Genomic DNA, 20,810 nt, shown 5'->3' with positions numbered 1-20,810 from the left:
GGTACATATCCCCAGTTCGGTCCATCTTGTTAAATTAGCAGACAGTCATCATCTTATATCTGTAGACAACGAAAAGAATTCCATGTGCGCAGTAAATAGCCATGATATTTTCCATATTTCTAATATTTAAGGTAATCGTCGAAGTTTTTCTTTGCTCTGAAAAGATTCCTCCGTAAATAGTTATTAGGTTTACTGCTATGGTATTTACTATCTTCTCGTATGAAGTTATTCAAAATTATAAAATGGTGAATTCCGATTCTTTCGATCGCTGAGTTGGTGCTCACTAAACCAAGTCCGTCGTATATCACCAAAAATTATATATTTATATACTTTTCTCGCCTCTTCTACTAGTATACACCAGTGAATAATTTACTCGTATGCTATCGCCGATATATATAGTTAATATTCTTCTTCAATAGCTAAGAACATTCTTCGAATATGTAGTTCCGCTCGTTTCTGCGTCTTGTCTCCGCGAAAGTAATTTTTTGAGAGTGACTTCTTAAACAATCCTCCCGCTGCTATATTTTTTTTAAAACAATTCAAAATGAACCTCTACTGTTCTGCAGTGTCTTCGAAATTTATCCTTTCCATGACGTACATAGCCTCCTATTCGCTGCATTGATATGAAGTTCATTGCCTTAGTAGATCGCATGGGCCATACCTTCCTATGCCGCCATTTTGTTGTTGGTCTTCGAGATGCGAACGGGCACACTATTTTAAACTTAACATGTGAGTAAATGGAAATCTAACCCTATATTTTACATATAAATGACTCTCGATTTACGCGAATTCGGTATGCGCGGCAATTCCGCGGAACGTAACTATCGTGTATAACGAGGTTTACCTGTAGGTGTTTCTTTTTCAGATGGCAATGTCCTGTCAACAGTCCTACTACCCATCTTATATTTTCTCTGCTGAGTTTCAACAGTTCTTTAGTATGCTTCTTGTTTGGTCCTTTTATCAGTTCCTTTGCAAGCCTGCAACCTGGAGTATTTTTCCAGTTTTCCATTTGTTTCTTTTGTACCCATTTTCATATGTAGTATCGGGCTTGTCCGTAGGAAATCCCACATACAGGTTCTGGGCCTACAAAATGTGTTTCTGCCCCTTTCCTGGCCAGCTTATCTGCCTTTTCATTTCCTTCTATACCTGCATGCCGTGGTACTCATATTATTTTGACAATGTTGTACTTTGAGAGCTTCAGGAGAAGTGAGTGGCAATACCAGACTGTAACCGGTTTTCGGCGGTTACACGATACACAATTAAAAGGGAGGAAAATAAATCAAATTACACGGTACCTTAAACCCTAGACACGCAATGAACATCAAATGAACTGCGCCTAATGCACACAAACAAATATCAGGTTGGGCAACTTGACGACTATAAACAAGGAACGTGGAACGGGGCTGGGAAAGCTACCAAAGGCCATAGAGATGCAAAGGTTGTGGGTTTCCAGAAAAATCAACAGTGATTTCTTGTTTTCAAAATATTCTTTTCCGAAATCAACATTACAAGGTAACTTCTGAACATATTCATCTATCTCCACAATCCAGACACACAGTTTATGAATACAAGATTAGATGTTGTTTGACAAGAGCTTTGCTTTAGACCAAGAAGTTAACCAAATATATCTTAGCATAAAACAAGTTCTACAATATGATTTTGGGGGTAAGAAGACACACAAGATACAAATACAAGCTTAAAAAAAAGTAAACATACCTTCTAAAGCATCTGAGGAATAGAGTGGCGAGCAATGTTGCCAACTTAGCGGATTTTCCGCTAAATTTGGTGGAATTAGAAGACTGTCGGCGAAGAAATATATCATTTAGCGGACAGCGGATTTTTTGGCGGAATTCTAGATTTATTACAGCGGAATTTACTGTTTTATCATTTTAGGTTTTTTAAAATTTGTACTCCATTGTTTCTCTGAGCTATTCCGTATTTCTTGTCAGGAGCTAGCATTCACATGAGGAAAACATGTTATTTGGATATGATGTTATGAGATCATGTTATCATAAATTAATAATGCGTGGGGAAAGGGTACTTATCTCTTAGTTGATGAATGACGACAGATGATAAAACTGTGAGAGAGTAGAATTTATATGTATGCTATGAAGGAAGACCGTTTAATGAACAGGCCTGTTCTGTGTGTGGCCCTTGAGGTAGAGGATTCACATTGTTTGCACCCGGCACTACAACGCCTACAAGTTTTAGCTCGCCGGCTCACAGGCAGGGGGTTAATCCCAGTGAAACTCACAGATCAGGTGAGTGCAAACAGTTATTATTATTATTATTATTATTATTATTATTATTATTATTATCGGATTTCTTGGCGGAATTTTAGCGGATTTTTAGCAATATTTAGCGGATCTTGAAAATATAAGTTGGTAACACTGGTGGCGAGTAGGGCAAACTCCTATGTGATAACACCAGTGAAACATTAAATGTAAATTAAAGGGAAACCGAAATCAAACGTTAGTAAGGACATATTTCTAGAATCTACAACCGACAGGAGGCAACACACCCTGTTCTAAAAGTCCGCGTCACAACCTTTTCTGGACTGTTCTAGTAGTTACTTAAGTAGATAAAGGGAATACAGATAAAACATACCACAAAATATTTTACACCATACAGATTAGGTAGCTAAATGGAATGCGAATAAAATATTCTACCACAACACTCCACATCATACAGAAAGTATACCAAAAAAATGGTTTACAAATAAAATATTCTACGAACACTTTCCACATCATAGAGATTCTATACAGGTCTCACAGACAATTCTGGATATTATCCGGACTGCCTCTAGTGCCTTAATGCCCGCTTGGCTGTCCATAAAAATGAAATTGTTCTTATTCTTTATAGTTCATTTTCAGATTTTCTTCAAGACATTTTGTGATAGCTATCATTAATATTCCATGTTAATCTTATTACTCTGTGAAGCCATTTCATCCCTGCCTTCCCACTATCTTTAACCATTTCAGGTTTAATTTAATCTATTCCAGCTGCTTTAAGACATTGGAGTTTATTTACTATCCTTTCCACTTCCTCAAGCATAGTATCAGTGACATTACTGTACTCCTCCATTAGCTTGGTTGTTCACGTTGTGAGCAAAAATATTTCCTTTTGCATTGAGAAGATTTTCGAAATATTCCTTTCACCTGTCCAGTGATTCCCAGGGACCTGCGATGAGTTCACCTGATTTATCCAAAAAATAAACTATTCATTTCCTTTTTCTCGATCCTTTCTAAGATTCTTTATTACTCTCCAGAGAGTTTTCCCTACTGCTTGACCTAGCCTTTCCAGGGTATTACCAATATCTTCCCATGACTTATTCTAGGTTCAAAAATTATTTCTTTTGCTCTGTTCCTTTCTTCTATGTACAATTCCCTGTCTGCATCAGTCCTTGTTTGGAGCCATTTTCTGATACACCTTCCTTTCACGTTTACTTCATTCTATCAAGGTGTTTGCTTTTTCCCATCTTTCTGCACAGTTGTTCCTTGGCATTCCCTTGCTTTTTCTGCTACAGCATCCCTGTATGCCATCCATTCTGTTTCTATATCCTGAACATTCTTACTGTCTATTGTTTGGAACTTTTCATTAGCCATATCGATGTACTTCTGTCTGATTTCCTATCCTTATTTGTCTGCAGACAGATTTCACTTTCGCTATCTTGCACCTAGAGATACTTAGTTCACTGCAGATCAGATAATGGTCTCTATCATAAGATACCTGCATGTTCCTTACAGACTTCCTGAAATCAAAGTGATAGATAGATAAGGAATAGGTGAGCCGTGCCTTCTCAGGGCTCCACACGTAGGTCTATGAAGACCCTTTGTGTCCCTTAAATGGGTTTGCCTAGTCCAGTCCTAGTGCTCCTATGAAGGATACCAGTGTCCGGATGTTGGCATTCCTGAGGTCTTCCAGGTTCACAAAGTGTGAGCCAGATTTCAATGTCTAGTGCGTGCAAGAGCCTCGCACTGACACAGTACATGCGCAGAGGTCTCTTCCTCCCTACCGCATCTTCTGCACATTGGATCTTGACTGATTTTTATGATGTGTAGGTGTCTCTGTAAGGTGTTGTGTCCTGTCAACAGTCCAACTACCATTCTTATTCTGGTCCTATTCAAGTTTATTAGGACCTTTTTATATATTTGGCTGGGCTCTTCAATAAGTTTGCGTGCCTGCCTTGCCGTATGAAATCAAAGTGTTTATGGTTTAGTCTATTACAGATCTGGTACCCCCTTCCGTCCCATGTGTATTGGCGAATAACCTTAGCCTATGTTTGAAGAATGTATTCATAACTCCTAATCCCATACTAGCACAGACGTCACGTAACCGCTTCCCATTCCTATTAGCTTCCATATTTTCCCCACATTTACCCATCACCTTCTCCTATCCTTCAATTATATTTCCAACTCCCACATTGAAGTCTCCCATTAGCGCTCACTATCCTATCCTTGCTGTTGAACCTTACTATGATGTCACTCAGTGCTTCATAAAATTTGTCAGCATCATACTCATCTGCACCCTCACATGGTGAATATCATCATCATCATCATCATCATCATCATCATCATCATCATCATCATCATCATCATCATCATCATCACCATCATCAGTGTCCCACTCCAGTTGCGCGGGTGTGATTAACAAGCCTCCTCCACTCCTTTCTGTCCTTACACTTTTCCTGCTCCATTACTTCTGCCACATGCAATACAACTTCTCTAATTTCCTTCCAGATCTGATCCATCCACCTTCTTCTCCGTCTTCCAACTGGTTTCCTTCCCTTAACTTCACTTTCCAATTCCCTTCTTGCTATCTGTTCCTTTCCCATTCTTTTTACATGTCCGAACCATCTCAGTCTTGCTTTCTGTATCTTCTGTACTAACGGTTCTATATTTAGCTCTTCTCTGATTTTCATATTTTGAATTCTATCTCCTCTTGTCTTTTTAACCGATGTTCTTAAAAATTTCATTTCTACTGCTTGGATCTTGCTATCTTGTCTCTTGTTAGTTACCAGCGTTTCTAGTCCGTACGTTACAATTAGTATGAAATACTGTTTATATAATGTTAATTTCATTCTTTTTGGTGCTTGTCATTTACTGAACTCGATAGCTGCAGTCGCTTAAGTGCGGCCAGTATCCAGTATTCGGGAGATAGTAGGTTCGAACCCCACTGTTGGCAGCCCTGAAAATGGTTTTCCGTGTTTTTCCATTTTCACACCAGGCAAATTAATTAAGGCCACGGCCGCTTCCTTCCCACTCCTAGGCCTTTCCTGTCCCATCGTTGCCATAAGACCTATCTGTGTTGGTGCGACGTAAAGCAAATAACAAAAAAAAAAAAAAAAAAGGTACTTGTCATCCCATAAAAGCTCTCTGTCTTGATGATAAAATGTTGTACCTTTACTTAGTCTGTTATTAATTTCAGGGTCGATTTAATTTCTTCCTTTAACAATGCTACCCAGATATGTAAACTCTTCTACATTATCTAAACATTCTCCATCTATGTTCACTTTTTCTCTTTTCCACAGTGCATGAGTACAGTTTTCTTTTTACTAATTACCATTCCCAACTCCTTCAGATTTTCATTCCAAATGTCCAGTCTCCTTTGTAGTTCCTTTTTTCCCTTTCCCCAAATCACCACATCATCTGCAAATACCAAAGCATTCACTTCATCACTACTGATACTCTGTTTTACACGTTTTATGATTTCATCCATCAGTATAATAAACTCACCTTAACCAACACTAAATCAAAAGTCAAGTTCAGAGGGGAATTCTCTGAGCCATTCATCATAAGGCTTAAGACAAGGAGATTGCTTGTCACCACTGCTGTTCAACTGTGCCTTGGAATATATAATGAGGGAATGGTACAAGAGTAACCCAAAGAACATCCAAATTGGAAGACCCAAAGACAACATAAGTTTAAATTGCCTAGGTTTTGCCGATGACCTTGCTCTCTTGTCCAACAATATTCAGGAAACCAGACAAGAAGTTATGTCACTACAGGAAATAGCACAGAAAATTGGTCTTGGAATATCTTTTGAAAAGACAGTAATCATGTTTACTGACCCACCACTCATAAACAGAATTGCCATAGGAAACCAAGAAATCAAAATTATAGATAACTTTAAATATCTAGGAGAAATCATAACATATAACCTCAATGAAAAGCCAGCATGGCATAATAGAATAAATAAACTGACCAGAGCACAGTATGTCACCAAGAATACCTACAACAAAAAGGGCCTGTCAATAGCAACAAAATTAAAACATTACAAAACAGTCACTCAACCAGAAATAACATACGCAAGCGAAACCATCTTCAAAACAACTAACACTGCACAAATAGACAAAATACTCAAGATAGAGAGAAGAATCATTAGAACATGCATCAACAAATCATACCAAAAAGGTGGACACTGGAGAGTAGCTTCTAATGAAACAGTCTACAAGGAAATAGAACCAGTAATGAGCACAATCAGGAAGAAACACATTTCATTTTTTGGATATCTAATCATGACACCAGAGAACAAATCATCAGGAGAATAATAGAAAAATTATGGAATAGTAAGTCCAACATTAAGTGAATTACAGAAATCAAGGAAGATATGGATGAACTACAAATTACAGTGGGAGACCTAAGAAACAAAACCGACAAAATCAAGGAACTCACAGACAAACAAACCAGACTGCAAATCAGAATCAACAAACAGACAATAGGAAGGATGCAAATCAGAATCAACAAACAGACAATAGGAAGGGTGATTTCCGATGAAGAAAAAAGGATAAGATCAGAGAGAATGAAGAAGTACTGGGCTGACAGGAAACTGAAAAATTCTTTGTATAAAGTTGGCTAGAGTGGTCCAGTGAAGGCCATAAAATGTAAATAATAATAATAATAATAATAATAATAATAATAATAATAATAATAATAATAATAATAATAATAATAATAAACAATAATGATGACAGTGCAGTTCCTTGCTTGAGACCCTTTTTCTGTATAAAATGTTTCAGAGTCACCATTCCCCACTTGTACACTGCTCTTATTCTCATGATACAACATTTTTATCTTGTTAATTAATGATTTTGGTACAATTCCTTTTCAGTAGACATTCCCATACATGTTTTCTCTTAACTTTTTCCAAATCCAAAAATATGTTGATTTCCTTGTTCCTTTCCGGATGTTTTTCCATTAGTCAAATTGGCAGCAGTAACGAGCCGTTAAGAAAAAAACGAGAATAGGGCGGCGATACTTCAATCAAATCAGTCAATACTGATCTGCATTTAGGGCTGTCGTTATCATTTGCACCGTAAATATCAAGTCTATTGTTGATCTATTCGGTCTAAAGCCATATTGTTCTTCTTCTAACTGTGTTTCTATTATATCCCTCAGTCTTTTGTCTATGACTTTCTCCATTATTTTTAGCCCATGTGATAATAGAGTTATACTTCTATAATTTTCACATTTCTTCCTATTTACTTTTTTGAACAGCGGTACAATGCTTCCTTGTTGCCAATCTTCAGGTATCCTTTCATGCTTCCTGCTGCCTTAATCATATCAGCATTGAATTTGTCTTTTCAGCTTGCTTTACCTTTGGTCATTGCTTTTACTGCCTTTTCAAGTTCCAACCATGTTATCGGGTCTCTTCTTTTTCTCCGTCTATTATTTCCATTTTCTTATCTCCTTCTTCCTCTGAGCAGTCATCCTCATTATAAAGTTTTTCAAAATACTTTGCCATCACCTTCTGAAGACCCTTTTCATCCTGTACTATGGATCCATCTTCTCTTTCTAATGCCTTGATTTTTTCTTGATTTAATCTTTTCAATTTTATTACTCTCTATAATAGTTTCTGATTGAATATAAAAAGACGTTTCTCATCGTAATTCCTCCAATTGCTAAATCTACCCACATCATTTGTTCATTTATATGTCTAACAGACACTTTGTGGCTGCAGTAGTATTCCTGAGAAACAGTCCTGCTCCATACTCTGCACTTCCCTTTTTAACACCTATTAAGAACACTTGATATTCTCCTATTTCTTCCTTACCCAAATATCATCAACTCCTAACCCATCCAGACACATTCTCTCTGCTGATTCAGCCAGTTTTACTTTCTTTCTTCCAAAAGCCTCATTAATATTGATAGCTCGTCATTGAATTCTATTTCATTTGCCAAGTTGTTTCCAAGGAGTCTCTTAGCTTTCAAATGGAAATGGGACTCCATTATTTCCATAGGTCTGAGGCTTGCTTGAAACATGATTTTGAAGTTAAATAGGAATCTAAACTTGTAGAAACGATCCATAGAGAGTTTAATTAAAATTTTAAAGAATATTGTTTGAATAAATATGCATCATGCTTGTTTAAATTATAGATTGCTATTAACTCTTCTTTGTAAGTTACGGGGCCTCATATTCAACAAACAAGTCTCTACTTATGTATCGGAGGATGGAAATGATATGAAACTGCTCAAACCACCAATATTCATTCTGAATCACGGCAGCAGAAGTAGATAGCCATCGCATGTTAAAAGTTAATTGATCAACAGTCTCATTTATAAGAGTGATGCATAAAAGAGATAAATGAAGTTAGTAATGCTCTGTTGGTAGATTAATGTTGTGCTAATTCCTATTATAACAAAGCGGGAGAATGTCAGTCCAACTCCTCGGCTTAATGGTCACCATTGAGGTCTTCAGCTCAGGGGTTCCGGGTTCAATTCCCGGCTGGATGGGGATTTTAATTGCGTTTCATTATTTATTCTGGCTCAGGGACTGGATGTTTGTGTTTGTTGCAACACTTTCCTCTTCATATTCAGACAACACACTACACAACCAACCACCACAGAAACACGCAACAGTGATTACATCCTTCCATATAGGGCTGGTGTCAGGAAAGGTGTCCAGCCGTAAAACAGGGTCAAATTCACATGTGCGACACATTTCACTCCCCAGAGCAAACGCCTGAAAAGCCAACATCCAATTTTTGATCTGACATTTCACTCCCGCGACCACACAGGTGTGGGAAAAGTAGTAGAAGAAGAAGGTGGGAGAATGTCAGATTTCGGCATCTTCTGTAGTTCAATATTTTGCATGTAAATAGTCATCAGAAAACTTTTATTGTGCCTAAATCCACCTTGTTATTGATTATTTCCTGATTTTGTTATAAAATTGTAAATCTTAAATATATGAGGTTCAGCAGTCATAACCCTCAGTACTCTTCTTTCTTCATTGTGTCCTTGAGGAAGTATTATGATGCCATTTGACTGCTGACATACATACAGAAAATGTTGTGTTTCCAGTTATGTGAAGTTCTATTGTCCTTCTATTTTTGCTGTTGGAATATTTTCATTGAATTTTGTGGTACTGGCCACCTGAGCAATTCTGTTGAATAGGCTCTCTTGCCCTGAACTCAATGTTGTAATATTAGATCCCAGCATGATTGGGATTTAAGAGTGCTTACATGTAAGACACCTGTGTTAGTAGATTCGCTGGTATGTTGGAGTACTTCTTTTCAGAATAGACGACTCTAGTGCCCCTGAGGTCTAATTATAGTTGGTGGTGATTGGGGCATTTTACATACATAGGCTATCATCATCAACATCATGGTAATCCACTGTAAGATGATTACTTAATTTAATGATAGATCATGATGTGTAGCACAGTCATAATATGTGACACTTCTGTGATGTATTTTCTATGCTTACTAAATTCTTTTTATTACATTTTTTAGCCCACCTCATGGTAGCCCGAAGCCTGCAACTCGACGGAAGAATAAACCTGCTCCCATACCACCAGCGAGCGTGGCATCCAGCAAGGAACAGCCTCAGTCATTCACATCAGGTACAGAGAAACCTGATAAGCCTCCTCGCCCAGCAGGACCTGTTGTGACTACACTGCCTCGTCCTAGCAAGAAGCATACTGATCACCATGATATTTCCCATCCCAGTGAACCTACCGATAAATTTCAGAAGCAAGGTACGGGGCCCATAGGGTTTGAGCATTTCATGCAGGGTAGTACTATGGGAAGACGTAGTGTAGATTTGGACCATACCAAACAAGTGGCTCATAAAATTCAAGTTTCAAGTGGAGAAAAAGTTCCTCCTGATAGTTGCAAAAGCAGTGAAGCATCTGCTTCTCATGGTAGTAGTGAGGCGATGCATTCCCCACCTGTCTCAGATAATAGTAATACTGGTACGACGACAGTGACGGTGACTTCAGGTAGCGTAGGTAAGGTTTCTGTTATTTCAGAAAATCCATCAAAGGTTTGTAGTAGTAATACAAGTGGGACTAGTAAAATTCTTGTTACCTCAGAAAATATACAACAGAAAACATGTAACAATATCACTAGTGGAACCAGTACTATTGAAAGGAAACAACGACCAGTTGCTGCGCCACGCTCGATAGTCAACATCAATGTCAGCAGCGGTGGTGTGACAGCAGTGGAGAGTCGGAGTGGGGAGCCTGCAACAGTGTCTCCTTCCAGCAAGACTTCTGCTGAGTCATCAAGGGAAACAGAATCGGTGGGTGGAAATGACGTTCTTAGTGGAGTTCCTTTGAGGAGAGCCTCTGCATCAGATGGTGAAAGAGTGAGCAAACCTGTCGTTCCCGAAAGACCCGCAGCCTTACTTCGTCCTACTTCTTCTTCCTTTCGTGTATCCAGAAACTCTTCTGATTCAGACTGTGCCACTGGAGACAAACCCACCTCAGAAGTAAGTATAGTCGTATCTCACTCATAGTTGCTGTATAAGCCTGTGTAAATAGCATATTCTCAAAGTAAAATTCCTATGTTCAGAAAAATTCTTTGTTGTAAGGCTCTAGTTGATCAACTTTGTACCAGATATGGTAACCACCAATCCCAGTTATGTGATTCATGCATAAATGTGTCTAATTTCACTTGAGTTAGTTGCCTTAACTTAACAGTGGTACGATAATTTTGATTCTTCAAGATTTGCTGTTGCCTGTGGAAATTCAATACATTATGTATTTTATTGTGTGTTACTTTCCCTTCTTGGGAAGTTGAATTTTGAAATTTTTCTTATTCGTTTAAGTTTGTAAAGTCATGATTTTCTTCCCCTCAATTTTTCATAAATAGGATCTTTAACCCCTTCAGTGGCACGCCCGAGAAATTCTCGGGTGGCGCACGCCTGCCCATAACGTCACCGCCCGAGAAATTCTCGTTTAGCTGCAGTGTTCATTTCGCGATCGCCCAATAATTTCTCGGGTGCTCTAATCGCTTTGGAAAATGTTTTCAAGCATTCTCAACAAATGGCGGGAGGATTTCCAGCTGTATTCACGAAGCGTCTGGCCTAAAATATGCCTTATCTTTTCTACTTTACATATACAACCTCTGGCCAGCTGACGAGGTAAACAGAAATGGCGAGCGCGAAACGGAAGAGAAGTTTGTCTGAAGACAAAATAAGGAACTACATCAAAGATGAATCTCTAAGTGACATTAGTATTTCTGATAGTAGCTATAATGGTACTATTGATTCTTCAGATGATGACCTCAGTAATTGTAGTGAAAGTGAAGAAGGTATTACGCCAGAAGCTAAGGTGATGGTAGATGTTGAATATACATTCGTTTGGAAAATGTGTAAGCCTGGGGATAGTGCGCGACCTAATATTATTCCATTTACGGCAAATCCTGGTGTGAGGATTATCAGAGGTGAGTGCGATTGACTGTTTTGAACTGATTGTAACAGATGAAATTGTAAATTTGACAGTGCCCGAAAAAATTCGTTGGCCCTATTCTAAAATTGCATTGAAAAACTTGTAAATAAATCTCCGCATGGAAGGGCACAGTTTTGGAAAAAATAAACTCTTACAAAATTTGGCAATTGATTGCGTTAGTGTTGCTGATGGGAATAATACAAAAGCATGAAATAAGAATGTATTGCTCACAGGACAGTATAGGTCCTACTCAAAACACCAGTGTTTTATGATTTTTATGAAACTATATCACAGGCCTACTGTAAAAAAGTGTTAATAGAGTGTAAAGTAAGATTTTATTAACCTTGAATAATATGTGAATGTGTTCCCTTAATAATTGTTACTCATTCCTTGCTTCCTAAAAATAAATAATTTCCTCCGAAAAACCTCACTTTTCTGGCACAGGAGGTCTCCCAAAACCCGCCACCGAAGGGGTTAAATTTCAAAAGAAAGGATCTTAAATTTATTGTCAGTTGTGATTGATTGGTTTGCACAGGCTTATTGCTTTCTATAGTGAGACTATGTCTATGATTCAATAGTTAATAAATTCTTCTTGTGGTACACTGGTTCATCTAAAAGTGAAGCATTGAGTTCTTCAATACCTACATTTTTCTTTTTGCTAGAATTCGTGCTGCATAATCTCTGATTCTTGGTTCTGGTTAATGGTATCGTATTTATTTTTTAAAAGAACTTGCTGTTGCTCATTTTATTGAAAACTAGCCTTGAAAGCCTTAATTTTGAGATTTGAACCTGGCTCAGACTGACATTCTTCAAGAATTTGAATATGGCAGTTTCACTCTATTAAATGTACCAACAAGTTCAGCTGTATGGCGCAGCTGGTTAGTCACTTGCTATGCCCAAAGTTATAGAAATATATCCTGGCTAAGTGATTGAAAAGTGTGACTAAATCAGAGATGTGGAAAAAGTTCCATCATCCATTGAATTTTTTGTGTTCTGAGATACCTAATATTTTTTGGTGCTGTTCCTTTATTATGTTTTTCTAATATTCCCTATTTTTATTTGACAGCACGAGTCAATTTATTTTTATTTCTTTGCTTGATGACAGCTGAGAACAAGAAAATAAAGATGGCAGATAATTGTGTCTAACACCATTTTCTGAAAGGCAAAAAGATATTTAAATACAATCATTGTTCGAAAATATGTGAAATATCTTCTTCCTTTCCCCCCCCCCCCCTCCCTCCCTATGTTTATGGTACCCCAGAGATTATCAGCCACTGGACAATCAAAGATTGATTGTATACTTTGTATTTAGGGTTTCTGTTTGTACATCAATTCAACCTATGAGAGGTATGATGTGCCCCATTTATAGACCCATGTTACAGATGAATTTCATTCTTTTCATGTTATGTTTCATTTATAAATGTGCGCTAAATGAGCTATAATGTTTAAATGAATATCAGGTAAACATAACATTTATGACAGTTAATTGATTTTATGTGAAATTTCAATTTGGATATAGTAGTTCATTCACTTCATATAGAAGTATAGTTTGTGTATAAGATCCCTATTACTAAAAGAGTGCCTCTGATAATGCCAACAATTTAGATTTCAGCACCGAAAAATTAGTTGTGGAACTGGCATAGGAAAGCTGGCCCTACTGTCTAGGGATACTGTGTCTACCTCTCACCTAAAGCCCTGGGTTTGATTCCTGGCCAGGTCACAGATTTTTACCTGGATCTTAAGGCTGGTCCAAGGTCTACTCAGTCTACGTGATTACAATTATGGAGCTGTCTGATTGTGAGATGGTTGCCTGGTGTAGAAAGCTAAGAATAATAATGACCAAGAGGATTTGTCTGACTATGCGTCACCTCAGGGCAGGCCTTTGTGCTGAGCAGCAGTCACTTGGTAGGCCAAGGCCTATCAAGACTGCAGCACCATGGGGTTCAGTTTGTTTTGTTTAGAAATAGTAGGTTATTTTTAATTTTATGATGATAATCTTTGGTCTGCACTTATGTTCTTGAAGTGCTATGGCGAATGAAGAAAATGAATTCTCTGCCTCATTACTGGACAAGTTGCTTGTGATGTTGAGCTCGAAATTTATACCCTGTAAATGTTTTACGGCAGAGAAAAAATTGTGTGTGTATGTTTCTTCGTGTATTATACCCCCTTGCATATTGGATTACCCTGGCTTTTCAAGACAAAGAAAAAAATAATGGTTGCATATAAGATCCCCTCCAAAGTAATTCATCAGAGAAGAACAATGATTCTGCTTCGAAGTGGGTACAGGCTGTACTGCCGTTCCAATGACATCACACAAATTTGTGAATAGTTTCGTCCATCCGACCCGTGCAGTGAAGATACGAATTAAAGTCATGTGGTAAGTCTGTGTTTCGTAGTTAAGAAATGTCCACCTCCGTGGCGTACTGCCGCTCCGATGATGTCACACAAATAGCTGCCCAGTTTCATATGTCTGACCCGCGCATTGCAAGTGTGGATATGTCATGCGATATGTTTGTGTTTTGTAGTTAAGAATGTCCGCCCATATAATGGTTAGCACAATTCGATTCCCGGTACTACCAGAGATTTATGAATGGCAGAAAAGTTGATATGAGGTAAAATGGTGCATGCAGCTCACCTCGATTGGGGGCGTGCCTAAAAAGAGCTGCACCACCCGGGGATGAGGATACAAGTTTACTTTAGTTAAGAAATATTCACGGTTGTTGCTATTAAAATAGCAGGCGAGATCATTAATAAAGTGATTGTTTAATATATCGTAACTCAGGCCAATATACATATTTTTTTGAGAAGTAGGTTTAAAACATGATAAAACAAATCCAATCATAATGATTGTTTTACTCATCAATGTACCTAACGAATAATAATTATATTGGTTTTACGTCCCAATGACTACTTTTACGGTTAACTTGTAAAAATTTGAATTTTATAATTCCACCTTTACAATACTGTTTTTGTCTTTATTAAAAAGACTACATTAAATTATACTCGTGAAACATGTTTCGTCCTCTTATGGGACATCTTCAGTCACAAATACAAAACATTAAAAATAAGGCGAGGACACGTTGAAATAAGTAAATAAAAAGTCTTTGTATCCTGTGACACGGCGTGATGGTGTCTTGTCAATCTTCAATGTTAAAATGGCGTGGCATGAACATGATATGAAGCATGAAGTCCATTAAAATCATAGGTTAAAATTCTTGTTCAAAACAATGAATTGTCAATTATAAAAGGACATAAGTGGCTGTGCGAATAAAATTATGTGCATATTGTACATAAAACAGTGTTGTGGTAATGCCACATTAAAATAGCTTTCTTGATCAGGAGGTGTTATACTGATGATGCAAGTTGAACTTGATTGTGTGTTGACAATATTTTATAAAGTTTATAACGTGCAATACTTTTATAGTTTTCGGAGACTCCAAGCAAATCATCATCTTCTTCTATTACTACCGTTTTTCTCACATCTGTGGGGTCGCAGGTGCAAACTGTGTCATCACATGTGGATTTGTCCCTGTTTTATAGCTGAATTTCCTTCCTGATGCCAACCCTATATGGAGGGATGTAATCGCTATTACGTATTTCTGTGGTGGTTGGCAGTGTAGTGTGTTGTCTGAATGTGAAGAAGAAAGTTCTGGGACAAACATAAACATGCGATCGATTAAAATCCCCGGCCCCCGCCGGGAATTGAACCTGGGACCCTCTGAACCCAGGAGGTGGAGTGAACTAAAGTACGAAATTAATCATTGTGATAATAAAACTCATTAGCTCTACACCTTTAGATATCCATAAATATGGCAAGCTTTCCTGCTTTTAATTTTTATTTTTTTGTTGTGGAACTTCGGGCACTATCTGTACACATGATAGCATACCTAAGCTAATTAATCCGGCCTCTCTTATCTCATTTACACCTGTTTAGGTAAATCCTTATGTGATAAATGTAGAAATATACTTAAAAGTAAAGGTCTAGTTTTCAACAGCCGCAGTTATCCAAAGGACGCTTCCAGTCACTATGTAATACATTCAGAAGTACAGTTTGTAACATTTGCTAGCAATCAGCTGGTGGGTTGACACACTTTCTACAGCACAGTTTTATTCAGAGAGGGTGGCTTCTGCTATACCTACACCAACTCTAGAAAGAAACTATTTGCAAATAGATTCTCACTGTTTGAACTCTATAATCGGAAACAAAACTAATTTTAACAGTTTCTAAAAGACCGGGATCTTGAATGGTCTCGATGGCTGGTGGCAGGGAAGTTGGTGGCAAAAGACAATGATAATTCAAATGAAAGCAGTGATTAGGTTTACTGTGTGATAAGCCTACTGCTCAACTGACAGAGACTAATGACTGGCCATTATTTTGTACTAGTATTGCATAAAACTCTTTGTCCAACCCCTATCCCTTTTCTCTAAGGGGTCGAGTATGAAGTGAAAAGAATCTTCGTAGCAAGCTTTTATGACTGGATGTGCTTCCTGATATCAACCTCATCAGAGGAGTCAATGAAATGAAACGAATGACGGGATATAAGAGCAACCAAAACTGATTATATGTACAGTATGTGTAGGCCTAAAAAGTCCTATGTTCACCATTTATTTTCTCTTCATTTTTTAAATTTAGAAATACTGCCTTCCAGTGAAAGTAGCCAGTAAGACTCAAAATACAATCATTTTAAAAAAATTAATAGTGTAGAATACATACATGTACAATTTCTAGTTCAATAGGACAGACAGACTGGGAACTTTTTTATGTCCTATTTGACTAAGTCGACTTTGGAAAGTATGGCTTCCTTCTTAACAATTTATAGTTCTTTATACCCAGAAATCGCTGGACGAAATGGGAGGCTATCGCATATTGGACCCGCCCTCGCTCCACCCCACCCCACCCCCCCACTCCCCATTATATTTTTCAGCTATAAAAACAGTGGCTCTAATACACAACAAAATACTTCCCACCACCACCACAAATATATTATTGTGAGAGTAAATTTGTATCATTTCCTTTAAACACCCTGTATCAGAGATGTAAAAGTTTCAGCTACTTTTCATTGTGTTAGGATAGGACAGATCAAGGAGCGAAAAGGTAGTGACCATGGCCTTAAGTGTTTAAATTGGCTGGAATTAGATACTTGCACACTCACAATTTATTTGTTCTGTTTAACTAATTGTTTTTACTGCAATGAATTAGAAGTTATTGATGAAGTATATTTAAAATGTAAACTGCCATGAATCATGAACTTGTCATTGTTGAGGCAATCCTTAATCTCAGGAACCAGAACCAAGGATGAAAGCATTGTGCATGGAGTCTCAAATAGGAGCCTGCAATCTATATTTTGGAGTAAAACATGAAATAAGTCATAGGTAACTTAGCGAAATATTTTAATATTACTACAGTCAGATGACTTTTAGTTATCATTTCTATGGTTTGGAAACAAATAAAAAATACAGTACTTATTGGGATTTTGTTGATCATTTTAAAGAATATCTACATAAAAAAGGGAAATTTCATGGGATTTGGCTCACTTTATTTTCCTGTTTCTTTTCTTACTCACAGGGCTGGATGGGAGTTAATAGTTTCCTTATTCTCATTTATTTGTTCTTTGTTGGTTCCCATAACATGGTCTGTTTTGCTGTTCATTCTGGTTACACTATTTCAATCCATATAATGTTGTCTTTTACACGTATTTTATGACTTCTTTCTCTATGCTTCATATTTATATCTTTACCCATTCCTGCTTCTGATTTTTGTTTTCTTACCTTCAACCAAATCCCAATCACTCGCATTGCTCAGCATGTAAGTATAATAAATAAGTAAGGATATTGTATACTTTTATAATAATATATTTTTCTACTTTTTATTATTTTATCTGTATATCTTTCCTGTTGGCCTTTTTTCTTTTTAATTTCCAGAAATTTGAGCATTAAAAAAAGTTTTTAAGAATTGCTCTTTATGTTAAAGATTGCTGAGGTATGGCATAATGCAGTTTCAGCTCCAATATGATTTTGTGGGAATCTTTCCTTACTCCCCTTCCTATATACTATTGTAAACCTTGAGAGGCTTCTTAATTGGGTGAGCATATGACAGGTATTAAGTAGTGATACTGGTGGTGGAAATGAGAATCATGAATAAGAAAGAAAGGTTGGAAATAACGAACTTTCCTCTTTTTTTATTCCAAGAGCAACTTGTAATCTCCCATATCAACTTCTTAAATACTTTTACCTGATGAGAAAATAGGTTACATCTGTGAACAGTACGTTCTCATTTTCTGCCAGATAAAATTTGTACTGCAAAAGTTTTTGCTACCAAATGAGCATAAAGTAGCATTAATGTAACATAATTAGATGTCTAGGCAACAGTAGAAGATATAACACAGCTACACAGAAATGCACTTGAATATTTTCACTTGACATTCTAATCTACCATATTTATTCGCATAATGGATACACCCGAATTTTGGGAGGAAAAGTTCCACCTTAAGTGGATGTATTTAATTCTCTACACAAATTGTCTGTAATATTTAAAATCTTAAAATTGTATGGATTGCAGTCATTGTTACCAACACTGTAAAAGTGAAATCCACTAATTGACTGTGCCAGTTACGCTAGAAATCTGCTAGATTCTTCAGTATTTATTTTTATTTAATTTAATAATAAATTAATACATAAATAAAATTTATAATCTTGCATATTAGTTTTCTTAGTTGGAACAAAGCTTAATAGGGCATAGAAGTGGGAATGGTGGCAGTAGCACCATTTAGTTAAAAGAGAGTTTGATTTATTAAATTTATTGCTTAACTGCTTACCACTTACAAAATAAATACGTTATTACAATGACCAGGCGTTAAGATGCTATTACACTGTGAAATGTTCCACGGAATTTTAAGACCCCGACATCTGTTGATTCAACAGTATTGTAAGTGCTGTCACCTATATATATTTTTCAACTCATTTAGATATGAAATGAGGTCCAAGTATTTTTTTTTAAATTATTGCAGTACCGGGCGAGTTGCCCGTGCGGTTAGGAGCGTGCAGCTATGAGCTTGCATCCGGGAGATAGTGGGTTCGAATCCCACTGTCGGCAGCCCTGAAGATGGTTTTCCTTGGTTTCCCATTTTCACACCAGGCAAATGCTGGGGCTGTACCTTAATTAAGGCCATGGCTGCTTCCTTCCAACACGTAGCCCTTTCCTATCCCATCATCGCCATAAGACCTATCTGTGTCGGTGCAACGTAAAGCCACTAGCAAAAAAAAAAGTTTATTGCAGTACACTTTGTTTTATGCATATGAAAATCTCAGGCAACAACAGAGTTTGTAAACATCTTCTTGCAAACTTAGACAAAGTGATCAGTGGTTCTGGAATAAAGAAGGTTGCCTTGCCATCAGCAGATTTTGATTTGATAACTGTGGTTAATATCAGAAAAGTGATAACCTGTTGTTGGGCTGGAACCAATACGTTCACCACTTCAATATGCTTTGTACTTTTACAGTGATTTGTAAGTTACTGTAAATCTACAAAAAATTTACACTCCAAATAAACAGCTACTTCTTTTTCAGGTTTTGAAATACAATTTATTCTTTAACCATTCATGGCTAAATTTTTGGGTGGATTGTGGGTTTGGAATTTTTATGAAACTTAGTAAAACATTCTATATTTAAACATACAAACACAGTAAGTACCATGAGTCAATGTTACACTTCATTAAGGCACAGGTAATATAAATAAAAATGTAAATATATAAATATAAATTGTCTAAGTAAATCTTTTAAACATAAAAAAACACAGAATGCATGCACAGCACACTGATGAAAGTCACAAAATTTCTAAATACAGTATGGTACCTCAAAAAATGACTCCTGTGTTGCTGCAGTAGGATGACTCAGTCCCACACAGACACCAATGAAGAACTGAACTAAAAAACACATTCACAAAGGAAGGCAGAGTTTCTCCAGTAAAAAATAAAAGTACTTCCTATTTACATGAAGGGGATTCACAGGCTTGTCCTGACGCAATTGAAAACAACAGTAGTAGTACTTCCACCAGTGACTAGATACATTCCGATTTTTCCCACTAATTGGATTCAGTGATATTTATGCTACAAATGTGTGAGATATCATTTACATGTTACAAGGCCACTCAAAACTCTGGTGACACACCAAAATTCTGCCAAAAATTCTACTTGCCCCTAAATGCATTTTTTCACCATTAGAAGGATATAGAATCCACCAGATTTAGCAGGAAATCTGCTAAGTTGGCAACACTGATTGCAGTATGCAATAAAACTAGGAAACAGAGATCAGAGATCGGCGGCTGCAAACTCATTTGTGCTAACCACAAAATTCACTTTCCAGGAAGGATAGCTATTATTACTTTTCACATTTAATTCTGACATTATTTTCCTGCTTCTTGGTTCCCCATAAATACAAACATTAGGTACCCTTAATGTTACCAATAGCATATGTTCAATACTGCACATTATAACATACAATTTAACACACAACTGATGTGTGCAATTTCTCCACAAGACACTTGTCTGTCGACCGAGCTCGATAGCTGCAATCACTTAAGTGCAGCCAGTATCCCGTATTTGGGAGATAGTGGGTTCGAACCCCATAGTCGGCAGCCCTGAAGATGGTTTCCCATTTTCACACCAGGCAACCAGGAATGAGTTAGCTGGAAAATTTATATTTTATAAGGTCCAATAGCGGACCAACTCTATTGGTATAATAATTTACTCAATAGAGTAAATTAATGTATTATTTGGGTTCACCTTTTCAATACAAAATGTAAATAGTTTAAATTACATAAGTGATTAGGGACTAGTTTCGACCTAGTACTAGGTCATCGTCAGCCTAAAGCAAAATTAAAACACAAAATATCAAAAAAATTAAACAATGTAAAGACACGTACGGTCTCGTAAAAGTACATACCATGTGAGATATTGTGCAGCACTATGTTAAAAAATAACTCTCCGAAAGAGATTCATAATAAGTCCAGTGCATATAAAAAGATGTTATAGAAAGGAATCCTTGAGTTGCTGGAATATGCTGGCTCCTTTAAGATGCAGGTAACCAATTGAAGAACCACTGAGCCGAAGTCACGTCCCAGTGCACCGTGTAGCATTAAAAGG

The 20,810-nt window shown here is 37.1% G+C and overlaps 1 protein-coding gene across 1 annotated transcript in view; it reads left to right on the top strand.

Moving 5' to 3' along the window:
* The window catches only part of LOC136885432 (rho GTPase-activating protein 44), a 382,026-nt gene that overhangs the window by 189,409 nt on the left and 171,807 nt on the right, over positions 1–20,810 (top strand). Inside the window, exon 13 of the mRNA XM_067157983.2 lies at positions 9,731–10,709. Within this exon, the coding sequence (XP_067014084.2) occupies positions 9,731–10,709 (979 nt within the window). The remainder of the gene's footprint in view (positions 1–9,730; positions 10,710–20,810) is intronic.

Source organism: Anabrus simplex, chromosome 1, assembly GCF_040414725.1.
Source record: "Anabrus simplex isolate iqAnaSimp1 chromosome 1, ASM4041472v1, whole genome shotgun sequence".
Taxonomy (NCBI): Eukaryota; Metazoa; Arthropoda; class Insecta; order Orthoptera; family Tettigoniidae; genus Anabrus; species Anabrus simplex.
Note: the sequence above shows the minus strand (reverse complement) of the source record. Positions and strands in the feature narration are given on the sequence as shown.